General features: G+C 41.8%; 1 protein-coding gene across 3 annotated transcripts in view; it reads left to right on the top strand.

The window, feature by feature from the left end:
• The window catches only part of AFF4 (ALF transcription elongation factor 4), a 76926-nt gene that overhangs the window by 19496 nt on the left and 35065 nt on the right, over positions 1 to 22365 (top strand). For 2 of the 3 annotated variants that reach the window (XM_069971647.1, XM_069971637.1), the window contains exons 2-3: positions 1197 to 1283; positions 20817 to 20943. In XM_069971647.1, coding sequence (XP_069827748.1) covers positions 20821 to 20943 — 123 coding nt within the window. In that variant the 5' untranslated portion in view covers positions 1197 to 1283; positions 20817 to 20820. The remainder of the gene's footprint in view (positions 1 to 1196; positions 1284 to 20816; positions 20944 to 22365) is intronic. The other variant, XM_069971656.1, reaches the window with a different exon arrangement.

The following is a 22365-nucleotide window of genomic DNA, read 5'->3' as shown; positions in this document are numbered from 1 at the left end:
TATCTCTTTTACGCCATTTGGCAGACACTTTGGCCTGATTTGCCATTTGTCTTTTTGTTTTGTCCACATCCCCTCCCCAAACACTAAACTTTATGCTGAATATGTAGTTCCTTACGCTAAAAAACTTTTAACGTATGATTATTACGTTATTATTAAGTTATATATTAAATTCTATTTTTTTGTTTAAGGGCACTGTTTGTCTGCACAAGAGATCACACTGTGTTAAAAAATACAGTTCCCATAGTGCTTGGACAACCAAGGCTTTTGCTGTCTAGGCATGATGCAATTTGTAAATTTGCAAGAGCCGGTGGGCTGCAGGTTCCTCACCCCTGTGTTAAGTGATAGGGCTAACTTGGTGTATATAACCTAAACGAGTGCTTGGATTCTGCACTTAGCTTCCTGTATTATGGTAATGAAAAATCTATATTTCATAAATGTCTAAATGATGAAGGCCCCACCTTTGGGACATGCCCTTTTCCCCCCCCTCCCCAGGCTGCTTATGGTGGTTGGTAAGCCAAAAACAGTGGAGCTGGACGGCCGTTATATACATTGTGCATAACTCCTATTGGCTTTAATTGGAGTTGTGTAAGCAGCAAAGCTCTGTGAGCAAAGCTTATTATCTAACTTGTGTTGCTACGCTGTTCATGCAACTCATATTGAAGACAAATGGAAGTAATGCAAAGTGCTGTTCTGCTGTCCTTGGCTTCCCAGCCACCTCTGTCCACTGCAAGGCGGCCGGGGGTTCTTCATTGTTTACAATAGGCGCTGTCCCAGAGGTAGAACCCACATCTGTCAGATATTCATTGCACATAAATCTTTTACATTGGTCTAAAATAAAGCCTTTTGTTCAAAGATGAGCAGATTTACAGTATTAACAAAGCAAAGCACTTCGTTAGCTTGTCAGACAGCTTATTCGCCGTCTGCCTTTGAACTTTACCCTGGGTGTTTAGAAAAGCTTCTTCCAGTTTCTCAGGACTGGATCCAGCTTTTCCAGGCCCCCAGAGCGGAGCTGCAAACGGTTCAAAGGCAGCCAACTGCTGATCTAATAAATTACTTTACTTTGTTACTATTGTAAATTAACCCATCTCTACTTAAAAGGATCATGGGTGAACAGAATTTGCCATAATGTTCTCAAAATACAAAACAATATTGAATATATTTTGTGATAAAAATTTTCCTTCTATTGTCCCCATTAGGTATACGTGTGGGACACACAACTCTTAGAAGCATGGTTGAAGCGCAGGCATTCATTCTGCACACAGACGGGCTGGCGGTGATAACTGGTAAAGTCACATCTCTACTTCTGTCTGTCCTTCTCCCTCCCCCCCTCTTTTTTTTTTTTTTTTCTTGCTTTCTTCCTTGCTACGTTTTCTTTCTTGCTTGCTTTGTTTTCTTTCTTTCTTTAGTTTAGCCCTCATTCTCTTACTTTCTTTTATTTTTTTCTCTCTCTCCTTTCTTCATCTTCTATTCCTTCATCTACATACCAATACGTTTAGGTAATTAAAAAACAAAACAAAAAAATATATCGGTCATTCTGCAATAATTATTAGTGCACAACAGTGTTCGGAATCTTGCGCCCATTCCCGTCCCCCCCCCCCCCCCGAATACCTCCGAATATTTATGGGCTTATATTGGTGCACCACTGTGTGGCTTCTGTTTTACCAGACAACACCCCCCCCCCTCCTCATGGATCCAATGAAACGTGTGCATTTTGGCACAGTTAGTGTAGCTGCTTCTTAGTTATAAGAAAACCATTTATACTTGTGTTAGCATGACTGGGACTCCCCATTCTTCAGCCAAGCAATGAAATAGTCTTTCCTTGTACTGTTAGTTATATAGTGCCCTGCCATGCTTAAACAAAGGCCCAAACTAAACTACTTTCTCAAGAAACTGATCATTTCATTTAATAATTTAAACTACTTGGCAAACTGGTTGTAACCAGGGTAGAAAAAAACAGAACATCCAGATACACAGCTTCTTAAAATAATAAATACGCCAAAGTAATCCATGCCTTACATGCCTTGGTGTGGCAACTTCCTTTAAATGATACACATCCTATGTCAATGCCATCTTCTCTGGCAAAAACTCAGCCCTTGGATACTGGCCACATTAGAAAATGAAATGGCATAATTGAAACTTCCTGCAGTGGTCAATAGAACCAAAGTATGTAGAGGAAGTAATATGCTGGCGGATTGATTGGCTTCTAGTGTCCTGGTGGAGGTGTAATGGTATTCACAATCGTTTCAGATGAGTGTAATGGCTCTTTAACTTGCCATCATGAATAAATTCTATACTAGGCTGAATTCCCTTCCTGTTTAACCCATGACGTTTGCGACTTTAGGCTGGGTTCACACTACGTATATTTGAGGCTGTATATTTGAGGCTGTATAGCAACCAAAACCAGGAGTGGATTGAAAACACAGAAAGGATCTGTTCACATAATGTTGTAATTGAGTGGATGGCCGCCATATAATGGCAAATATTTGCTGTTATTTTAAAACAACGGCTGTTATATTGAAATAATGGACGTTATTTACTGTTATATGGCGGCCATCCACTCAGTTTCAACATTGTGTGAACAGATCCTTTCTGGGTTTTCAATCCACTCCTGGTTTTGGTTGCTATGAGGACCTGACATGAGGACCAAATACAGCCTGAAATATACGTAGTGTGAACCCAGCATTATACTGTAAGGTACAGTTGCCTACAGATTTTTGAAAAGTCCAAACTTCACAGACTTTTAAATGGAGCCTTAGAAGGCATCGTACTATGGAGAGCACATTCACCAGCCACCATTCACCATTCAACCCCTGCCTCCTTTTTGAGCTGAAAAGTGTTTTCTGGTGATGCTTAAACATAAGGAATAAACCTCAATTTTTATAGGCAAAAAGTTTAAAGGTCTAAAAATGTTCCTTCTTATTTGGTTGTTTGTTTTTTTTTTTATCTAAAGTAAAATAGTCCCAAAAATCATCCCAATTGAAAACGGCTATGTTTAGTCTATGTCCAGAAATAAGCCATATTTTGCTATGTAAACTACCCACCGAACGTTTCAGGAACTTAAAGTGACTGTACCACCAGGCCCAGGCTGAAGCACTGGAGGCGGGCCGATCCACCCTTATTGGGAGGAAACCCCAGCCCCGATAGGGTTCCATTGATTCTAATGAAGTCACGACATGGAGGGGCTGGAGTTTCTTCCCACTAAGGGTGGGTCGGCCCGCCTCCAGTGCTTCAGCCCGGGCCTGGTGGTACAGTCACTTTAAGACATAACACCCTGTGCTAAGAGGGTGGAGACAAGCCGCTGAGATGCCTCCCATACACAGAGAAAGTCCTTTTATGTTTCCATACTCAGGGTAAGAATAGGCAGCAGCATGGAGTTCATTATAGAGAAGTAATTAACCATAATAGATCTCAGCCCAGGACTTTCTTCACAGCCAATATATGCAATTCTCTTTTTTTTTAAGTTTGTGGCTCTCTGAAGTGCTCCCTATGACCACTCAGCAGAACCGCTGTCCAGGTGATCCAGATGGTCCCATAGACCTCGGGACCTGCCACACAGAGCATTAACCCCTTCCCCCAATATGACGTCCAGGGACGTCATGAAAAGCAGTGGCAGAATGCATCATGACGTCCCTGGACGTCATGCCTTTTCTGCCTCCCCCCACTGTCCCTGGCTGAGATCGGGCAGCAGGAGGAGGCTGTGTCACACAGCCTCCTGCTGCTGCCACTGCCCGGAGGGGAGCCGTGCTCCCCCCCGGGCAGTTAACCCCATAAACACCGCGGTCAGTGTGACCGCAGCGTCTATGGGGAGATTATGTGCAGCAGGTTGATGGGAAGGCAGGAGGAGGCTACAGCACGTTGCCCCCTCCTGTCGCCACTGCTGTAATGCTCTCCCCAGGTCCCCCTTCTTTCAACCTGTAATGTCCGGGCTCCCCCCGCCCTGATCCAGCTTCCCCCGTTCTACTCTTCCCCATTTCTCCTCTCCCTTCCTCTACTTGTCCCCCTCCCCTCCGGATTCGGCTCCCTCCTCGTGCTCCCCCCCCCCCCCCCCATCCCCGTGCTCGTGCTCTCCCGTGCTTCCCTCTGTGCTCTCCCCCCCCCCCCCCGTGCTCGTGCTCTCCCGTGCTGCCCTCTGTGCTCCCGCGCCCCCCCCCCCCCACCGCCCCCCCGTGGTCGTGCCCCCCCCCCGTGCCTACCTCCCTGTGCTCCGTTCCATCCACTCCCTCCCCTTGTCCCCCGTCCCCATCCCCCGGGCTACGGCTCCCCCCCCGTGCTATACGATCAGGTTCCTGCACTGATCGTTTGAATCAGCTGCAGGGACCTGATAGTTTGAATGACTGTCAGTGTGTGTGTCACTGACACTCATTCACTGTATAATGCATTACAGCACAGCTTATGTGCTGTAATGTATTATATATATACCTGCAAAAGTAAAAAAAAAAAAACACACACACACACAAATATATAAATAAATAAATAATTAAAACAAATAAATTAAATAATTAAATAAATACATACATAAATAAATAAAATAAATATACACATTCCCCATCCTCCCTTTATAAATGTTCCCCTATAAATAAGATACACATATTTGGTATCGCTGCGTCCGTAATGACCCCGTCTATTAACCTGTTACATTAATTATACCGCCAGATTAACACCGCTCAAAAAATAAATAAAAAACTAACCAAAATTACAATTTTTTGTTAATCCCGCCCTCTAAAAAATATAGAGAACAGCTATCAAAACGTCACATGTACCCAAAAGGTGTACTGCTAAAAACGTCATCTTATGCCGCAAAATAAAAGCCCTCACATATCTCCATTGGCGAAAAAATAAAAAAATTACTGCCCTTACAATATGCAAGACACAAACAGTATTTATAGTATAAATGCCATAAACTATAACAAAAGCTATATAAAATGGACATCACTGTAATCGTACCGACCTGACAAATAACAATAACATGTCATAGGTGATGTATAGCAAACGGCGTACAAAAAAATGGTGAAAAACAGCTGCTAAATTGTGTTTTTTATTCGTACCACCTCATAAAAAATTAAATAAATATTGATCAGGGTGTCAAATGTGCCCCAGAATGGTACCAAAGGAAACGTCAACTTGTCTTACACACATATTTTGTCACCGCAAGGCCCTATGACATGGTATAATGGCTAAAAAAAACCCTGAAATAAAAAAAAGGCCCCAAAATTCACCAGGTCTCTGTCATGTCTGCGGCCTGTGGTTAAGTCAGGTGACGCACTGCGGCCACATATGGGGGATTTCTAGTAACACTGGAATAAGGGGAATAAATAGAGAGTGGTATTTCTCAGTTAGTATTTGCTGTGTTAGAGGAAAAAATAGATTAACATAGAATGTCTGCCAAAAAAATGAAAAAAAATTTATTTCTCCTCCAACTTGCTTAAATTTCTGCAAAACACCAAAAGGGTTAATACACTTATGAAATGTTACTTTGAATACTTTGAGGGGTGCAGTTTTTACAGTGGAGGGATTTAGGGGGATAACTAACATACAGGCCCCACAAATCCACTTCAGAACTGGACTGGTCCCTAAAATGAAAAATCGCTGCAAAATTTTGAAGTCCTCTAACATCCTAACAAGTAAAAGGACGTTCACCAAATGACGTCACCATAAAGCAGACATGTTGTAGATATTGCAGTAATAATTAGTTCATGTGGCATGACTATCTTTCTTAGGAAAAGAGAATTTTGAATATAAAGGATTGTAAATTTTTCAAATTTTGGGGCAAATGTTGTGTTTTTAAAAAAAAAAATACTTAGGGTATCAACCAAAGTATACCACAAACATACAGAGGAATATGTCACGAAAAAACAATCTCAGAATAACCACGATAAGCGCATCGCAGAGTTATCACTACATAAAGAGAGACAGGTCAGATTTGCAAAATAGGCCCTGGTCATTAAGGCCAAAACAGGCTGCGGAGGCAAGGGGTTAATCTGCTGAGTTGGGCAGATATCATTCCATGTAATGACCACATTGATCAGCCAAAGAGCCAATTATCGGCTGATTGTTGTCTTTTAGCATGCTTAAAAATCGACTGGCAGTTTATACTTGCCTGTCCACCACGCTCCTTGCTTACCACAGCTAATCACTGGCCGCGAAGTTGTCCCGTCTCAGCCAGCAATTGGCTGAGCGGCCTTTCACTGCACAGAGCTTCAACGGTGGCTGAAATAAGTGGGAAACAGAGAGCAGGACACTGGTGAGCTTGGAGAGGTTCATATAATGTTACTTTCTACATAAACCAAGGCTGCATGGTCATTGTTAGTAATGTCTGCGCAGCTCTTGCTGCACGATAATCGAGCCGTTAAATAGGCTCTGTAAGCGAGTACCAATCTAGCAGGTTGTTTCGGTCCTATAATAGAGGCAGGAGAAAATATTTATATAGCGCCAACATATTCTGCAGGACTTAACGGTTATGTAAGGTACACACATAGGTGCTAGAGAATACTCTAGGCTCAGGCTTCTACAGTCTTGTTCTTCTAATCCAGTTATGGGGACCCTTCGGCCCTCCCACTGTTTCAAAACTACCATTCCAGAAGGCTGAAGTTTTCCTATCCCTGTCCTAATCGGTTGTGGTGTAAAACACTCAGACCCCGACCAATTAAAGGGATTATTTGGGGAGTAGAAAAGTTCCTACTACTTCTGTTCTCCAGCACTCCACTTCCTCCTTCTGCCTATCTTTGATGAAAATTCTGCAGACGAGAGGCAGGTGGAATTTTACCGATGTTGCTGCGACATCAGGCAGCTATTGGATGTTGTGTTCGGGCGTGGTTTAACCCACACACAATGCTGGCGACATGCTCCTGCCCCCTTTCGTCGAAGTGGAGCACCAGAGAGCAGAAAAAGTAGGACATTTTTTGCTCTCCGAACAGAAGTTGTTTTCATGGTGCCTATTTAAAGTTTATTCACATGTGTCAGTTCCAAAAATTACTGAATTAAATTGGTTATTTGTGAACAAAATATAAGGGCTGTTCTGGAGTTCTGCTGCAGATGGTTGTGCAGACTCTGCTGGTATATTCTGCTTTGAGTTGGATAGACCGAGCTGCTTCTTGCAGTGTATAGTCATAGAGCTGTGCATTTGACATGACTTGTTTGGTGGAGAGTGCAGTGAGTGCATACCAGAGAGCTCTGGACAAATTCTACTGAAGAGCTGTATGCTTAGATCTTTCCAGGAAACCTTTACATTGTATAACAATGTTACTATAGGCAGTTAACAAGGGAAGTTACAAATCAGAGGTTGTCAAACTTACGTTATGTTGAGTTATGATATGTAATTTTGCTGTAATTTTTCTTTAATACAGTGGTACCTTGGCTTTAACCCCTTGAGGACGGAGCCAATTTTCGTTTTTGCATTTTCGTTTTTTCCTACTTGTGTTTAAAAGGCCATAGCACTTGCATTTTTCCACCTAGAGACCCACATGAGCCCTTATTTTTTGCATCACTAATTGTACTTTGCAATGACAGGCTGAATTTTTGCATAAAGTACACTGCGAAACCAGAAAAATTTTACTGTGTGGTGAAATGTGTGGGGTTTTTGTTTTTACGCCATTCACCCTGGGGTAAAACTGACTTGTTATGCATGTTCCTCAAGTCACGATTACAACGATATGTAACATGTATGACTTTTATTGTATCTGATGGCCTGTAAAAAATTCAAACCATTGTTAACAAATATATGTTCCTTAAAATCGCTCCATTCCCAGGCTTATAGCGCTTTTATCCTTTGGTCTATGGGGCTGTGTCAGGTGTCATTTTTTGCGCCATGATGTTTACTTTCTATCGGTACCTTGATTGCGCATATACAACTTTTTGATTGCTTTTTATTAAATTTTTTCTAGATTTGATGCGACCAAAAATGCGCAATTTTGCACTTTGCGATTTTTTTTATTTATTTTTTTTTTTTTTTCGATTACGCCGTTTACCGTGTGAGATCGGGAATGTGATTAATAGTTCGGGCGATTACGCATGCAGCGATAGCAAACATGTTTATTTACTTTTGTTTAAAACATGGGAAAAGGGGGGTGATTCAAACTTTTATTAGACTTTTTACTAATAACACTTTTTTTTTTTTTACACTTATACTAGAAGCCCCCCTGGGGGACTTCTAGTATAAGTGCATTGATCTCTCATTGAGATCTTTGCTTTGCTGCAGCCGAAAGCATCCGAGTGCCAAGCTGGGATCAGTGCCATTTTGGAGCTGACACCCGGCCTGCACAGACGTGTGGATCCACCCCACTAGACACCAGGGAAGTGCTGCATCGGGTAATCTGATGCAGCTGTCATGTTTGACAGCTTCATCTGATTACTGTATTAGCGGGCATGGCGATTGGACCGTGCCCGCTAATAGCCGTGGCCCCGGGCTACACCCGGCACCACGGTGGTTCAGAGCGGGGTCGCCGCGCGGCCCCGCTCTGAACACCTCTTGGGGACATATGACGTATGGGTTAAAACTGCTTCTGTACAGTACTGTATAAGACTGCTTGAGTGCATATACAGTACAGTAGTAGTACAGGTAGTGCACCACCATCTCCCATACTTTACAGTGCTTGGGGTGCACTATACAGTAGAAGATGAGTGAAGAGTTGTTGCACTACTCTGCTATAATTGCTGACATTGTTAAACATATCTTATGAATGTACTGTATGGTATAGTACTGTACTGTAGGGATTATACTGGACACTTTTCAGTATAATAAATGAGTACTGTAGGTAATTATTGGTGGGTGCTGGAACAAATTAAACATATTTACATTATTTCCTATGGGAAAACACTGCTCTGTTCTCAAACTGCCTTCCTGAACCAAATAGGTTTGAGAACAGAGGTACCACTGTATATTTTTTTCCCATGGACTTTGCTATTGATGGCCTAACCTTAAGGCCCTATTCCACGGAACGATTATCGTTTATTTTTATCGATTATTTTTATTCTGCCGATATCGGCCGCTACGGACGATAATCGTCCGGTGGAATAGAGTGCAACGATCGGCCGACATCGTTCATGTCGGCTGATCGTTGCAGTCACTTGTTTTTCAACATGTTGAAAAACAAGCGACTGATATAGCAGCGATCTGCTGCCGTCGCTCCGTTGAATAGGAGCACCGGCAGCAGACGCTGCTATATCCTATGGGCTGCCCGGACGATCAGCGATCCCCCGGGCAGCCCCCCCGCAGCTCCCCGCCGCCCCTCCCACATTCACCCGCTCGCTGCAGCCGCGTTGAATAGCGGCGGCAGCGAGCGGGGAACGAGGAGCAAACGAGCGCTGAGAGCGCTCGTTTGCTCCTCTAAACGACCTGTGGAATAGGGGCATTAGGGTCCATTTACTCAGAAATATTATCTGACAGATTATCTGCCAAAGATTTGAAGCCAAAGCTAAAAACAGACTATAAACAGAGATCAGTTCATAAAGGAAAGCCTGAGATTTCTCCTTTTTTCAAATCCATTCCTGGCTTTGGTTTCAAATTTTTGGCAGATACTGTCAAATAATCTTTCTGTGTAAATGGACGCTTAGGTGGATTGGTTAGACCATCAATATAAGTGAACTGAGCTTGAGGTACACTGTGTGTGGACAGCATGCTGAGTCGCATAGTAACCAATGATAGCAGGAAGGGATAGGTTGTGTGTTTGTTTTTTTTTCCTGTGTAGACAATCAGGCTCAGGGATAAGGAAAAGAAAATGGAGGCCAAAGTCCTAATATTAATTTGCATTAAAAAAAAAAAACATTTTAATGGTGCGTTCACACCTACAGGATCTGCAGCAGATCTGCAGCAGATTTGATGCTGTGTTCAGTTATTTAAATGAAATCATCAAATCTGCTGCAGATCTGCTGCAGATCCTGTAGGTGTGAACGCACCCTAAGACTTTATTTACAAGACTTGTCTGGGACAGTAGGAAGTGGCTGCATAGTCTTAAATCTGTCAGTAGCCGATCCAGCCTTGTGATTTACGTATTTGATTAAAGAGGAGTGAGAAAAGTGAAAACTGAGCTCCACTAGCCTTGATCTTGACTTATGGAAGAACAAGGGCCATTGTGAATGTACCTTCTGGAGCATGGCGTGCACTCAGAAATACAAGTAGCATGACGGCCGTGGTGATGAGGTCAAAGCAGGATGGCTACAAAAATTTTGCTAAGAAACAGGCTGATCTCAACTTGTCACACTGTAAAGATGGCAAATATCTATCCCAAAACTATGTAGTCAAAGTGCCTGTGTTTTTTTCTGGTGTTTTTTTTCCTTCACATATAAACAAAAATCTGCTTAGTTTTAAGCCTAGTGGACAAAATGAAAACTGTAATATTTCAGAATTATTTTATATTATAGATAGCAAAATGGAAAATTAGAAAAAACATGAACAAAAAAAAATTATCATAAAAATTTCATTTAAACAAAAGGTAGTGGATGCTGCAGTGATGATGGTTGGATCTGACTTTTTATTTTTTATTTTTTTTTTTTACCACCTTTTGATCAAAACAGCAGTAATGAAAGATAATAAATAAATGGCTTCACAAGTATGGCGTTCAGCCCTAATATTATTTTAATGAATTTGCATAATAAAGCTGGTAAATCTGCCCATATGTTTAGGAGAATTTTATACTGAAAACAAGTTAAATTACACAATTTTCATTTACTAGGAAATTGTGTATCTTGTGTAACATACGGTTATCAGTTTTCTGTAAGTAGACGTTTTGCTGACTAGGTGCATTACTTAAAGGAAATGTGTCAGCAGAAAATGACCTGTCAAGACTTAAGATTTTTTTTTTTTCCTTCCTAATTTAACTTTACTAAAATTCCTAATTCTTGCAGTCTTCTTTCTAGCCGCTAAGGGGTATTATGGGGAGGTAGAATCGGGATGATATCACCCCATGTAATAATGTTAACAATCAGCCGAGGAGCCGATCATCAGCTGGTCGTTCTACGGCGAGTTTAAAAATCTGATGCCGACCACTCATCACTCCACGTGATAGGTGGTGTAATAGTTATCCTTTCCTCTCCATACTCCCCCGGTGTCCTGCGTTTTCCCAGCTCATTGCAGAATCTGAAGTGACACTGTTCCGGCCACTGATTTGTCACTGCACACATGGATCGAGAAGCTTCAGCGGTGGCTGCAGTAAGCAGGGAAAATCCAGGAGGACACCAGGGAGCGAGGAGAGGTATGCAGCAAGTAACTGAGCTGCAAAAAACACACCCAAACTGAGGATAGGAGATATGCTATTAAAGTCAGGATTCTTTGTATGTGTTGTGAGGTCCTAGGGCCCTATTCCACGGGACGATTATTGTTCGCATAATCGTTAACGATAAACGATCCAAACGACCGCTATTGCGAAAGACCTGAAATCGTTCACCCATTTACCTGGAACAATAATCGTTACTTATGATCGTTCTTGCGGTCGTCTTGTCGTCGCTATTGCGTTCGTCACTACTGCGAACTACCGAACGACGTCTTATTCAATGCAAACGATTTGCGAACAAGCAACGATAAAAATAGGGCCAGGTCTTATTAAGTGATCAACGATTTCTCGTTCGGTCGTTAATCGTTACCTGCTATTCAATCGAACGATTATTGCCTAGATTCGAACGACTTGACGATAATCGGGCCCTTAGTTGTGGCTTTAAGTGATACTGTTGTAAGCAGAGACTTATCTACGAGAGAGAAGCAAACTTTGTGAAAGATGGAAAAAGCTCTAAAGGGTTAATAGAGCTGCATCAGCACATGACCATTCCTACTTCCTGCTTGGCTAGGATGAGCAGGCAAACATTGTATGGATTAGCCTTTGTTTAGCCAATAACAAAGTGCATGTGACAGTCAGGAATGCTGCAGCTAGTGGAGAGGATGAGGACTTCAGGCGCCTTCCACACTATTGTAGGTTTAACATATTCAAGAAATGGATACTAATGCACATAAGTACCGAGCATATAGTCCATGGAAATCTCAATAGTAGCTTTTGATATTATTATTATTTTTTTTTCTTTTTGTTCGAGCGGCCAAAGCCTTTACCTAAGGAGATGTAAGTAAGCCATCAGAGAGTATGAGTTTGCATGCTCAACTCAGGAGCTGGAGACCCAGGGGGGGTTGCATCTCCTAGAATGGGGTTCCTGATGAATGTAAAGATGGTGTTGCAGGTCACAAATTTAGAAATGGTTTAAATATATCTTAATACTAAATATCTTAAAACATGCTTGCCGTGGGGATGGGCGGGGGTCCGATGCCCGGTAGGGGTTGATCAAAGAGCTGACTGTATAGCCATATTCTGATTATAAATACTTGATGTAAAAGAGGATGGCTAATTAAGAGCTAGTATTGCTTTTATTAGCTGAGAGAATGGGGGGGGGGGTGCACCCCACAAAATGGTTAAATGGACTTAGTGGGAATTGAAGGTAATTATATCAAAGGTAGTAACATTATGCCCAATTTGTTTCCTTTCTAGCCACCAGACAGCAGCCTAGATGGCCGTGTCTGCCTGGGGCACCAAAACTCCTTGTCCTGGCCCTGCCTCTCCCTGCTGTGTGCCAGTGAGAAGCGACATTCCGCATAGTCTTTTGTTATGCGTCCGTCTCGTCATGTTACACAGAACCGGTAGAGCACTGCGCTGAGCTCCACTTCTCCCAATCGGTCAGAAGTTTATTTTCGTGACAGAGCTTCTTAAAATGAATGTACCATCAGGCCTGGGCTGAAGCACTTGAGGCAGGCCGACCCACCCACCCCATTAGAATCCATTAGAATGAAAGGAGCCGTATCATAGAGGGTCAGGGGTTTCCTCCCACTGGGGGTGGGTCGGCCTGCCTCCAGTGCTTTAGCCAAGGCCTGATAGTACAATCACTTTAAAGCTGTTCATGTCTGTGTTGTGATTTTATAATTAAAGCCATGTTCTACTACTGGATTCTTTAGATGACAGTATCCATTGCCTTAAAGAAGTCCATCATTGTCACAATAATGCTGTTTAAAGTGGTAGTCCATTTGTCTTTTTGTGTGTATTTGTGGTCAGGCAGGTGGTAAAATAGTTTCCTTACAGCCTGTTGCTGCCACTCCTATGGAGCCTTGGTCCTGTTACACTGTGTTTGTGTTTGGCTGAGCAGACATGTCCTTGTGCTGACCACAATGATGTCCCACCTTGGCCACTGCTTCGCTGAGTGGGCAAGTCCCCGTTCCGACCCTGATTCTGCAAGTGCTGCAGAGCAGGATCAGAGATCACTGCAAAGTCCCATTTCCACAGTAAAATGGGCATTTCCACAGTAAAATCCACCACACTGCAGAGAAGCATAATGACTCGGTGGTTAGCACTGTTGCCTTGCAGCATTGGGGTCCTAGATTTCGGTTACGCCAAGGACATCTGCAAGGAGTTAGTATGTTGTGTTTTCCCACGCTCAAATCATACAGATTGATAGAATTCTTTCAAAAGTGTCACTGTCGTTTACATTTTTTTTTGCAGAAATCAATAGTACATGCGATTTAAAAAAAACTTTGTAATTGGGTTTATTAGCCGAAAAATGCATTTTTTATCATGAAAAAGCAGTTTGAAGCTCTCCCACCGGTCTTCATGCTTGTCTATGGTGAGGGGAGGGGTGGAGGGAGATGAGGCACCAAAACAGGACAACAAAGACTTAATTTACAGCTACATCAGGGCTATCTCCTTTGAAGTCAGCACTGACCTCTGAATACTGTCTTTCACACAGCTCCTGCTGAGTAATCGTTCGTTCTCTGCTGCCGACTAATCTTCCTCCTCCCCCCTCCCCTCTTCATAGGTTACACAGGGCCTGACTTATCAGGAGATTTCCTGATAATGAGCAGTGAATGAGAGGGGGGGGGGGGGCGGAACCTGCGGAAAGGCTTTTTGAATGCAGATAATGTCATATTTGCCTAATAAACGCAAATACAAAGTTTCTTAAAATCGCCTGTAATATTGATTTCTGCTAAAAAAAAAAAAAAAAAGCACGAGAGTGTCACTTTAAGTTTTACTTCATTAAAATCAGTATTGAAAATACATTGGGTTAAACACTAAGGATACATTTTCTTGATGTAAATTTTTGCTGCTGATTTTTTTCCCCCACAACATTAGGATGAGTATTTCAAATGTGCGTTCAGGTTGGCAGAATGGTTTCCCCCCTTGATATATGCTGTGGTTCCATAGTTTATATAGAAGATGAAAGGTTGGTGGAGACTTCTCATCCATCTCCATTGATGGGTTCTTTTAGTAGCAGATAATGCTGCAGTGAGTGATATTGATAGTACAGTGTGATTAGCATCCTGTTTCCATTAACAGAGGAAGTCACTTTGCTGCGGTACATGAAGCTTGGTTAAGTAACCATTATAGTTTGTACAAACTCGTATTGCTGCCCAGTTTACATGCTTTACCACAAAATAGTAGTTAAACAATGTTCCAGATGTGGTGAACGCTTAAAGGGCACCGGTCATTACCTTCATGCTCATGGGTTGATGAGACAAGAGGAAATGCTATTGCTTCTTACTGTTGTATGATAGGTGGGTGGACTGATATGTGGATAGAATGAGCAATTGAAATCTTTTTCCTTTGCCCAAATTATCCATAGTAACATTGCATCCTGACTTTACGCAGGTCTGTGCTAAAACTGCAGAATATTGCCTCTACCTGGCCCCTTTGTACCTTTTATAAAATGATCTATACCCAAAGGTTTGGGCACATACTGTACTGCGGAATCATGATGCAACCATTCATTTACACAGGGATAAAAACTGCATAGCACTAATTCAAACACCCGCAAACTATGGCCAACACTAAAGAGCAGGAGGCAACATATGACATTACAAGGTAACCAAATTTTTACGTTTATACATTAGCAAAGAAAAACCTTTTGTAGTTATAGTACATTATGCATCAGACAGTGCTTGTAGAGATTGGATCAGTGTGCAAGAAATCTGAGCAGAAAGACCCAGCAGACACATGCTAGGAATCTATGGCATGTCTGTTCTGTGTATATAGGACAGTGCCTGTTTGTGCTGTGTGTTCTCCCTCTGGTCATACTGGTGAGATGCAGGTTGTATCGTCATATAGTGTAATATAATCGGGGTAGGAATGTGGCCAAATAGCTACCTTACGTATGGCTTTTCTGCTGTGTTCATATATATGTATGATTGCTGGAGCACCGTACTTATTGGTAAATGTAGCTTCAATTTTCTTATACATCCGAAAAAGAATTTGACTCATGTTTAGTCGTTCATTTTCCTATTTTATTTTCTGGTATGTTCGCATGTTTGTTCACAGTGGTAGCTATGGGCTCTCTCAGGTGTGCATAGAACGGAGTGGACGGTCCTTACTGCCGTGACACTTTTTCGGATGTATAAGAAAATTGAAGCTACATTTACCAATAAGTACGGTGCTCCAGCAATCATACATATATATGCAGGCTTGTGGCAGCCTAAGTGACTGAGAGCACACTGGATATACATGGGACATTGAATACTGTTCACACAGACACTTTTCTTTTCTGCTGTGTTCACTGGATCATTCTGTAGATATGACTGCTAGTCGATGATCGGAGCTATGTTTATACCTGTTTACATAATGCCCAGTTATAGTTGTGCCAATGGCCATTATCCATCTATGTGTGGGACCATCCAGCAATACTTCAGGACTGCATTCCCTTTATTTTCTAATCCATGTAGGTAGAGAGGCAGGACTTACAGTAAGGTGCATACAACTAAAGGACATGGGGTGGAAAAGCCGATTATAGGGTATGTGGGTGACTAGTTAGACTTGAAGGAGCAACTCTTTTATGCAATGCTGTATAATCCACAGTTGTATTTGTTTTAAAGGGATATTTAAGTCTCAACTAACATGGGAAAATTAGTAGGCCTCATCTAGTTAAATATTTTTGCAAATTTGCCTCCTTCTCCTCATATGCTGCATGGATATGCTATCTTCCTTGTTGACGGCCTGTTTTCCAGGTTACTGACCACCACTCTGCTTACTGACCACCTTTGTCTTACTGGAGTATGTGTTTTATATTTCTCTAGAATGTAGATATATAAACATAATATGTGTGTGTACACTGTATAATATGTAAATATGTATACACCAGACCCCTGTTTTAGAGCAGAGTGGTTGTTGGTAACCTAGACAATGAGCTGTCAACAATGGGAGTGAAGGAGCAGCCATATCAGAAGAAGCCAAGTTTGCTAAATGAATGAGTTAACAAACATTTAAATTGACATGTCCTACAAGTTTTAAATATCAGTTGAGATGGGAATACCCCATTAAAGTGTAAAATCTTTTGACATTCAGAGATATGTGGGGTCAGATTGTGTCCGTGAACAGGGAAACAAGAGACGTGTGCTGCCGTTCTCTCCCATGTGAACGAGATGGTACCATAGATGTAAAATTTAAAGTGGTTGGCCACTTTATAGTAAAATTTCTCAGTGTACAGTATTAGTAATTGCACTCACTGTATATACTGACAGCAGCTCCATGTGTACCTCATAGAGCTAATATCAGGCTCCCCTCATCCAGGCTGGACTGCCCTGCTCTGTAGTGTTTTGGTTCATAAGATTGCTTACATGGAGGAGCATGTGACCAAGCCCCGTACCCCAGTGTCCACTACTGAGCCTGTATGTGTCTATGGGGGACACAAGGGACAGGGCATGGTCACATGCTCCTCCGTGTCAGCCATTTTATGGACTGAAACAAAACATAGCAGGGCAGCCCAGCCTGGTGAAGGGGAGTCTGATATTAGCTCTATGAGGTACACAGGGAGCTGCTGTCAGTATATACCTTGAGTACACTTACTAATACTTTGTACTGACCTATTTTACTATAAAGTGGCCAACCCCTTTAAGGCTGTCCCACATGACACCAGTCCTGGAGAGAATGCGCTAAGCCTGGATTTCTGCCGCTCGTTCTTCTGATTGGTCAGGATCTAAACACTCACCCAGACCCCATATGTCTTCATAACATATCAAGCAGTTTTTTTGTTTTTATAGTGACAGTGCCATTTTTAAGGTGCTATTTTTCTAGAATTATTTGCCTTAGGAAATAATTTTGTTTTGTTAAAGGTGTATTTCCATCATTTATTATGGCATTTCACTTGGCTACACTTCACCTTTTTATTGAAGTTTATAGAGAATACTGTGGTTGGCAATATGTAAATAGGACATTCATGTTTGTACTACCATATAAAAAAAATGGCAGATATGGGCGAAAATTGCACGTGGTTTGTCAGATTCATTTTTGTTGCATTTCAAAATGCCACAAAACCACAGAGAGTCCAGCCCTAAAGTTTAGCCTAATTGGCTCAAACTGGTTGGTACCCAAATGAACCATTAGCCTGTAGTATTACTTTTTTCTTTACACATAAGAATATAGTTTTTGTCTTCTACAATGTTTAACCGTTGTTATTATTTAAGGAACTTTGTTATAAAACATTGAAGTAAAGTGTGTTACTTGCACCTGCTGGTCTATAAATAAGGTCTTTTTTGTAGGTGTTCCATATTTATTCATAGTATCAATTAGGCTCCTAAAATAGGACTTGGCACAAAGCGCCTGTTGGACAACTTAGTGGTTTGAAGTGCAGAGGGCTCATACGTTCCCATATGGGATTATTTTTTTTCATTTATATGTAGAATGTGTCATCAGATGTGACCTATTGTTTAAATAAAGTTTTTGTTAACTTTTTCAAGGCTGGAAAATTTTAACTGTACAGTTTGCCATCACACTTATTTTTTTCCATAAAGTCACAGGAGAACTTGACAAGGTGGACACCTTTCAGACATCATTCACAGGCGTCAGTGGGATTTAAGGTGTCTGCTGGGAATTGTACTTCTGCCGCAGTTGCCCATCTGTGATCTAGTTACTAAGGGTTGTGTTACAGGGCTTGATGACTAATGTAAGCTAGCGTCAATCTGTTAGGTAGGCGCTCGCTTACTGAGCCTATTACACAGCTCAATTGTGCAGCCCTTGCCTTAAAGGGCAACTCCATAGAAAAAAATTCTTTCAAATCAACTAGTGCCAGAGATTTTCAATTTACTTCTAGTAAAAAATCCTGAGTCTTCCAATACTTATCAGTTACTGTATGTCCTACATATATGTCTATAGCATACAGCAGCTAAAAGTACTGGAAGACTTGAGATTTTTAAAAGAATAAATTACAAATCTCTGGCACTTAAATTGTCCTTTAAGAAGACCTGCACGTGGTACATGAGGCAATATGGTTTGGCCAAATTATATACTAACTTCTGATGTTGGTTTTAAATTTAGCTGAACAAGCTTTCGTGTCAGCCATGGGTGCGATGTGCAGCCATTTCTGTCTTTTTGGCTTGTGCATAAGCTTTATACATACCTGTCCATGCTCCCCAGTGGTGGTCTAGCTTCTGCCCCTTCCCTGCAGCCGTCGCTGGCACTTCTGAGCCGGTCTCTGAAGTGACGGGTCGCTCAGCCAATCATTGGCTGAGACGGGACAGTGCTGTGGCCATTGACCGGCTGAGCGACCTGTCACTTCAGAGGCCGGCTCAGAAGGGCCAGCGGTGGCTGCAGGGAGGGGGCGGAAGCTAGCAGGACATCAGGGAGCGTGGGCAAGTATGTGAAGTTTTTAATTGTGTGCCTGGCGGCTGTTTTAGGCTGGATGAAACGATCAGCCGATTGTTGTTTTTATTACATGGAGTGATAACCTGCTGAATGAGCCTGATTGGGCAGATTATTGCTTTGTGTAATTGGGCCCGAAGGCTCATGATGTGTTTACACAGAAAGTGTATTGCGGTTAAATAGTACCGATGGAGAAGATATGTCGTTGGTAGGAGACGCTTTTACACTGCCTCATTGCATGCAGCTAAGTGATTTGCTATGAACTGCAGATAGTAGCTGGAAAATCAATCTTGTACTGCTACAAAAAGTCAGTGTAGCCCTGGCCTTGAACAGGTTATTGCAGGGGGGAGGGGGGCAGCTGAGCTGTGAGCTTGATCTATTGTCTTATCTATCTACTGGTGTCAACTTTCCCTGTAATGCTGTACAAATCACTTCCATCAACCTCCTTATTGCAGACAGAAAAGCAGATCTCGACTTAGTTAGGCTAGGGCCACACTGCGTTTTTGCTGTCTAATGTAATGCAAAACCGGATGGTAAAAAAAGAAGCCGTTGTATGCAATCTGTTAGGATCTGTTCTGTATTTTTTTAGCATACATGAAGGGGGAGATTTATCAATCTGGTGTAAAGTAGAATTGTCTTAGTTGCCCCTAGCAACCAATCAGATTCCACCTATTTTTCAAAGAATCTGTGAGGAATGAAAGGTGGTGTCTGATTGGTTGCTAGGGGACACTAAGACAATTCTACTTTACACCAGTTTGATAAAACTCCCCCAAAAAGTACAATGTTTTTCTGTACCTTTAAAATTAGACTTGGATCGGGTAAATGAAAAGCAAAAGCACAGTGTGGCCTTAGCCTAAGCTGATTGGTGCTTGTTACAGTCTAATACTGCTTTTAGTGGTGACGTTAGAAATTATGTTATTAAAATATAAATAAAATGGAAAATTACAAGACTAATAAACACAAAACATTTTCGTAAAAACTTGATTTAAACCATAGGTAATTTTTTTGATGACCCGTTCCCTTTAATAACCCTTAAGTTTTAAGCCGCACATGTTCTGCACTCCTATGCGGGTCATTATAGCAATAACAATGTATTACACAGAAAGTGGTTCCACACCCTTGCAATTATATGTTACACATGGAAAAAATATATAGAAAAAGATACAGCTCACCAGTGGATCTAGATGCAGCAGCGACAGGTTAGGTGCAAGGTTGGGTGCTCGAACATCAGGGCGTTGGCCAGGCGCCGTAGGCTTGGTTTGCAGCAATAGGAGAAGGGGGAGTTTTGAAGTCGGCACTCCTAGACGTAGCAGGTTAAAATGTAACTTTTATTCGTGCATTAAAATCCCATGGTGGGCATATGGTCCTGCTATGCCCACCATGGGATTTTAATGCACGAATAAAAGTTACATTTTAACCTGCTACGTCTAGGAGTGCCGACTTCAAAACTCCCCCTTCTCCTATGTTACACATGATCCGTTCAGGCTGGTTATTTAGTTGGCTGGCATTCAGGTCAGAGGAAACATGATCTTGGTCATGTGTAGATTTACATAATACCCTACAGTCACATGCTGCTCATATACCTGTTAAAACAGTAGACGCTAAATTATATAGATATAACCCTGTCCTGTTGCCAGTACTCAGATAGGGATTGTGGTGTTTTCCTTTTTGTGCCTTGAGCCTCGTGAAAACCCCCAATGTATACAGGCAGCATTTGTGTGTTCCTTATATTTTTTCTTCTTGTAGTGGGCAGTAGACTTGACTTTTTATATAGTTAGAGATTTGGGGGTCCCCTTTCTCTTTCTCTAATCCTCTATTAGTTGAGATTTCCTATTGACTGGCTGTTTATTAACATGTTTAATCTGCTGGAAAAAAGTACTTGATGTTGGAGGAATGTAAGAATGTCATTTCATAAACTGGATATACGGCTTTCTCATTTCTGTATCCTTACTCATCTTTCATCCTTAGCAACATCCATCTACAAGCGCATGTTTATCTAAGTTACAGGCATTATATAATATCAATGATTGGCTTTAAACCTTCAGGAAAACAGGCATGGTTCCCCTGTAATATGTGTCTATTTAGTCTGCTTCATGTCAAAGGATTCCTTCCTGCCTTTGGTTAAATGAAATGAAATCCCATGACCTATTCCGTAATCCACAATTTCTATTGTGGACTCAATAGCGTAGTTATCTGTTGAAATGTTGACTTTGTATACATCTTTCTTTGTAGCAATATGAACCGTGAAGAACGGAACGTGCTGCGTATGAAAGAAAGAGAAAGGCGAAATCAAGAAATCCAGCAGGGCGAAGAGGCCTTTCCATCTACCTCTCCTCTCTTTGCTGAACCTTATAAAGTTGTAAGTGTGCTACACGGTAATAGTATTTCTGCTTTGCCAGTGCAAGTCTTTGTCTGCTGACTATGTACTTGTATTGCACTTCCCGCAGTAGGCACTTTTCCAGATGAGCTGCTGTAACACTTTAGGAGGCAGGGCCTCTCAAGTGTTTTCAGCAATGGAATCTGCATTGGGTGCATTGCTTGTCACCGGCCCTGGCTTGTGAATTTGGCTGAGTAATTCATTCGTTCTTAAACTGGCAATTGCTTGTGATGTGAAAAATGATTGTATGAAGCATAATTTATTACACTAGAGACTTGGGGCATGTTTTCCTGGACAAAACTGTGACTGATTTCTGGACATAATCCAGGCAGAAATCACTGCCATTTGTACTCAAAAAGAGGTAGGAATTTTTGGCATGCTTTTTTCAGTGAGATTTTTCCTGCTTAGGATAGCCAGGGCTCAAGTTAGCCCCATTGTGTTTAACTAATCCATGTTTAAAACCACAGCAAAATCAGCCTCTGAAATCCAAGAGTATTCCTGGATTTCTGGTGCAGATTCAGTGGCTGAATTTTCAGTCTCTGTGACATGCGCGAGAAGAAGCTCTTAAGGCCCAATAACACCCACTGATATCTGACAGATTATCTCGCAGATATTTGAAGCTAAAGCCAGGAATGGATTTAAAAAAGGAGAAATTTCAGTCTTTCCTTTATGACCTGTTCTCTTTTTATAGTCTGTTCCTGGCTTTGGCTTAAAACTAAATCTGTTTAATCTAATTTTTTTTTTGAGCAATTACCATCTCTAGGGTATGCCAGCCCCTAAAGGGGTCTGTGTTTTCTATGCACAGTGATTCTCTGGGCTAACTAACTGCAGTCAGCCCCATTCACTTAAATGAATCTGAGCTGCAGTTCCATGTACAGTGGGTGGGCACTGGTATGCCTAAAAAACAGCAAACTGGATGCAGCCCTATGGCTAATTAATTCTCAGAATGAGTTAGTCCCAGAGGTCAAACCCCACTCATCTGAAGGATTTGACATATAAGATAGCCCTTTAGGTTAGCTGTTAGATATAGTAAGGGCATTAAAAAACTACCTACTATACCCATAGCGTAGCAAAATATCCATATTGACGCCTCCCCCTTCCCATGTCATTATTTCAAACCATGGGTCTCCAAACTGCATCCCTCTAGCTTTTGCTATACTACTTTTCCCATCATGACTGGAGAGCTAAATCCAAAGCTTTTGCTGTCCAGACATGATGGGAATTGTGGTTTTGCCACAGCTGGAGGGCCACAGTTTTCAGATTCATGTTTTACACCATCAGCAGTCTTGCAGTTCTCATGCTTAGCACTAGGCTTAATAGTATGCTGACCTGTTCTGTAGAGATCACTTCCCAGCACTTTCATCACAGGCCAGATTACAATGAAAGCTAACACCTATATGTAAA

Source organism: Dendropsophus ebraccatus, chromosome 1 (genome assembly GCF_027789765.1).
Source record: "Dendropsophus ebraccatus isolate aDenEbr1 chromosome 1, aDenEbr1.pat, whole genome shotgun sequence".
Classification (NCBI taxonomy): domain Eukaryota; kingdom Metazoa; phylum Chordata; class Amphibia; order Anura; family Hylidae; genus Dendropsophus; species Dendropsophus ebraccatus.
Note: the sequence above shows the minus strand (reverse complement) of the source record. Positions and strands in the feature narration are given on the sequence as shown.